Source organism: Eurypyga helias, unplaced genomic scaffold (genome assembly GCF_000690775.1).
Source record: "Eurypyga helias isolate BGI_N326 unplaced genomic scaffold, ASM69077v1 Scaffold43794, whole genome shotgun sequence".
NCBI lineage: Eukaryota > Metazoa > Chordata > Aves > Eurypygiformes > Eurypygidae > Eurypyga > Eurypyga helias.
The window spans coordinates 1-3,535 of record NW_010248938.1 but is presented as its reverse complement, the minus strand read 5'-3'; the positions used below and the strand labels follow the sequence as shown (position 1 = coordinate 3,535).

The window sequence follows — 3,535 nt, the reverse complement described above, 5'->3', positions numbered from 1 at the left end:
TGTAACATTAAATGCTGTGTCTTGCATTCCTCAATTCATGCTCCCCTACGTACACATTTTACATACAGAAAATAGTTAAACGACACTCTAGTGGCAGCTTGAGGCAGACTGCTAACCTGCCTACAGTAACTCTTAAAAGTGTTACTCTCTCAGGCTGTTAGGTTGAACGCGATAAAGTGTTTTAGCTAACGGAACATCCCCCATCCCTTAAAAAACACTTACGCTTTGAAAGTGATTCGTTTTGCACGATTGTCCAGCCTTCATCCGCCACCAGAATTATGGGTTGAATTCTCTTATTATGACGATAGTGAAATCTGTCTGGAATTTCTTCTTTCAGATAGACTTTCATGCGACTGCTGCATTTTTTCAGTAGGTTATACACATCTCTCTTGTCTGCCAAGAAAAAAAGTAATGCATGTGAAACAGCTGGAAATTATGTCCCGTTTATTGCAATTATCTGTCATTAAAATCCATTTTTTCCCAAACAATTATTTTTAAAAGGCATACAGAAAAGGATTTTTGTATGTCCCTACATGTATCGAGGTGGATTTCACAATCTGCTCTCATTTTAAATCAGGCACCTCATGGCTGTGGTTTTGGACCTGCAACTCAACTTACCCTCTGGGCTTGCAGGGGAGGAAGTCAAAATTCAAGCAGAGAAATCAAGAGAGAGCAATCACACCCCAAAGCAGTCAATATGTCATCCAAAGCAGTAAATACTGCATTTTGGTTACTATATAAATCACTCTGTTCATTGCTTCAGCCTGGCCACAGCTGTGGAAACCGGGACCAGCTGCATCATGATTTAGGACACGCCCGTTAGTAACTACTCCAAAATTCAAAAACTGAATTCACAGTATGAAAACTGAAGTTTCATTCGCAGAAACAGAAGTGGTAAAGCGATCATAGTTGGGTTTAGATCTGTACCTTCAAGTTTAGCTAAAGACTTTTTTTTGCCTTGAATAAACAGGAGGGTTTATTTCAAGCTCACCAAATTACACAGACCAAGCGACAAGAGAGCAGGCGTACTAACTGCCTATCTGCTTTTTGCCACAAGAAGCATCTTTACCACACGTGGCAGTTTGACAGGAAACTCTCCTTGGCCCATGGATTACCAAAACAAAGTAATTTCTAAAGAAACAATGAATAAGCTAAAGAATGTTCAAGTTATGTCATAATCCTGCGCTACGAACTACAGCGGTTTTGCAAGAGATGTGAGCAGTCTGCCATAGCGTGTACGTTTTACTAGGAAGATAAAGAAGATTTAACTCTCGGTGTTTGACCTAAAAAACCCCGAAACATACTCTGCCTTGGCAGCACTGCAGCAACTGGACTCTTGTCTATCAGAGTGTAGTCACTGCGGCCAATGCAGTCGTCCAGGTTAATCAGCTTCTGCGCAGAACAGGAGGCCATTCCGTGATCGCTTGTTATTATGATATTAATAGTGTCCCACAAACCCACTGACTTCAGTTTATTAGTAAGGAAACCAATATGTTTATCCACTTCTTCTAACACTTTGCGCATGTTCTCAGTGTCATCTGGTCCGTACTTGTGCCCGCTTGCATCTGGTTCTTCCCAGTATAACGTAGCAAAACTGACTACCGGAGTCGAGCTGTTCAGCCACGCAACAATCTTCTCCACTCTCTCCTCAAACGTTACTGAAAAGTTATACTTCATGAAGAACTGTGGGGTTGTATTGTTAATTTTTACATCGGTACCGGGCCACATTGCAGCAGCACTTGCTCTGTTTCCTTGCTGTTGATTTGTTACCCAAATCGGAACTGCCTCATTCCACCAAAAGGGATCAGAGTCGTTGAACTGTGAAAACTTCTTCTTGGCATCTGCATCGTACATGTCGTTAGCCACGATGCCATGGCTTTCTTCATATAAACCTGTCACTATGGTATAATGGTTTGGGAAAGTCTTGGTGATAAAAGCGTTCGTGACCTGCTTTACAAGCACACCGCCCTCGATGAACTCCTGAAGATGAGGAAGCTTATAGGTTTCCAAGTAATCGGCCCTAAAGCCATCAAAGGACATGAGGAGCAACCTGGATACTGAACCACCAGTGGAGTGAGCACAACAGGCAACTATTCCAGAAAAAAATAACATTAACATCGAGTTCATTGTTGATACTTCACAGTATTTCCAGCAGGTTATCAGCTGCACCTGCAAATCAAAAAAAAAAGTCGTGTCACACAAAATAATTGCATGGAACCAGTTTAACTAGCTGTACATTATGTACAACTTCCTTACAGAGGTTAACTGCAAAATAACCCATCTAAACAACCATGGAAGTCAACAGTCTGTTTCCCTACTGATTTCAAAAGTTTCCCATACATTGTCATAGTTTTGCATCTATTAAAACAACTGAGCAATGAGATTTTTTTTTCATTCCAAACTAAAGGAAGATTTCTTTCCTCTCTTAAGCAATTATTCCATCGTTCTATGCTTATAACTCCACATTCCAAGCCAATCTGTATTTTTCTTCCTGTTCAAGCACAGGCCCTTGAAGAGTCCCAGCTTCACAGTTAAGAGTCCTGTGCAGCACTGAAACCTGCTTACACATCACGAGTTTGTTTCCTACTGTCATCTTCTTTTTCCATCCCACCTTCCCTCTTCCACAGTTTCCACCCCCTCAAGCTGCTGGAAGACTTTCGAGCCTTTCAACATTCTTTTTTACTCACTGCTTACTCTATACATGGAACTGCCAGGAGGAACTTCTGGTTTCCTTCTAAGCTGTTGCAGAGCTACCATAACGATTTAAGCCTGTTCTGTACATATCATATTGCTCTGTCTCTACAAAAAATTAAGGAGTTATTAGTAACCTCAGCTATGAGGGAAGTATTTCTCACCAAGGAATTATTATGAATGCAAGGTATGATTTGTAAGCGCGCCTTCTCCCCAACTTACTATGGAACACTTTGTCCAGGAAAGTACAGAATTATTCTATAAGCCTTTAAAAAAAAGAAAGCGAAGCTCCAGCTCTCACAAAACTTCTGCAGTACTGAGACAGTGTATTTGCATCTCAAGAACAGCCCTGCTCCAGCGAGTTTCTCCTTTATCTCACTTGCACAACGAGTCTGCTCCTAGGAAGAGCCGCAGGTATCTCCCTAACCGCAGAGATACCCTCCGGGCTATCTCATCCCTTTTCTGCACATTGTATTATTTTAAAAGTGCAAGTAACTTTCATGTCAGCTGAAACTTCAGCCGGGAGAGGAATTCAAAGAACAGGAAATCATCCTCCCTGCAACCAACAGGTACAATTTCTTTAGAAGATACCGATATCAGAAGAACGGACGGACCAAACCAGCGTTAAGGTCTCTCCGGACGCAGAGGATTCCTAACGCACCCCCTTTAGAGAGGGGAAGAGATGAGCCGCGGAGCACACAGCTACCCGTTTCACACTGCCAGGTGCTGTAAAAAGCAGAACCAGACTTGTTCAGGGCGCAGGAGGAGGTAAACCCGCAGCACGAGGTTGGAATAGCCCAAGGATGCTCTCTGCGCGGCTACACGCGGCACCACCGCCGGCTCC

The 3,535-nt window shown here is 42.7% G+C and overlaps 1 protein-coding gene across 1 annotated transcript; it reads right to left on the bottom strand.

The window, feature by feature from the left end:
• Positions 1-222: 222 nt before the first annotated feature.
• Positions 223-2,157, bottom strand: ENPP4 (ectonucleotide pyrophosphatase/phosphodiesterase 4 (putative); the record flags this gene model as incomplete). Its single annotated transcript, XM_010151219.1, has 2 exons — positions 1,305-2,157; positions 223-393 (listed from the first exon to the last, which is right to left on the bottom strand). Coding segments are annotated over exons 1-2 (994 nt in total), but the record flags the coding sequence as incomplete, so codon positions are not given.
• Positions 2,158-3,535: the final 1,378 nt, after the last annotated feature.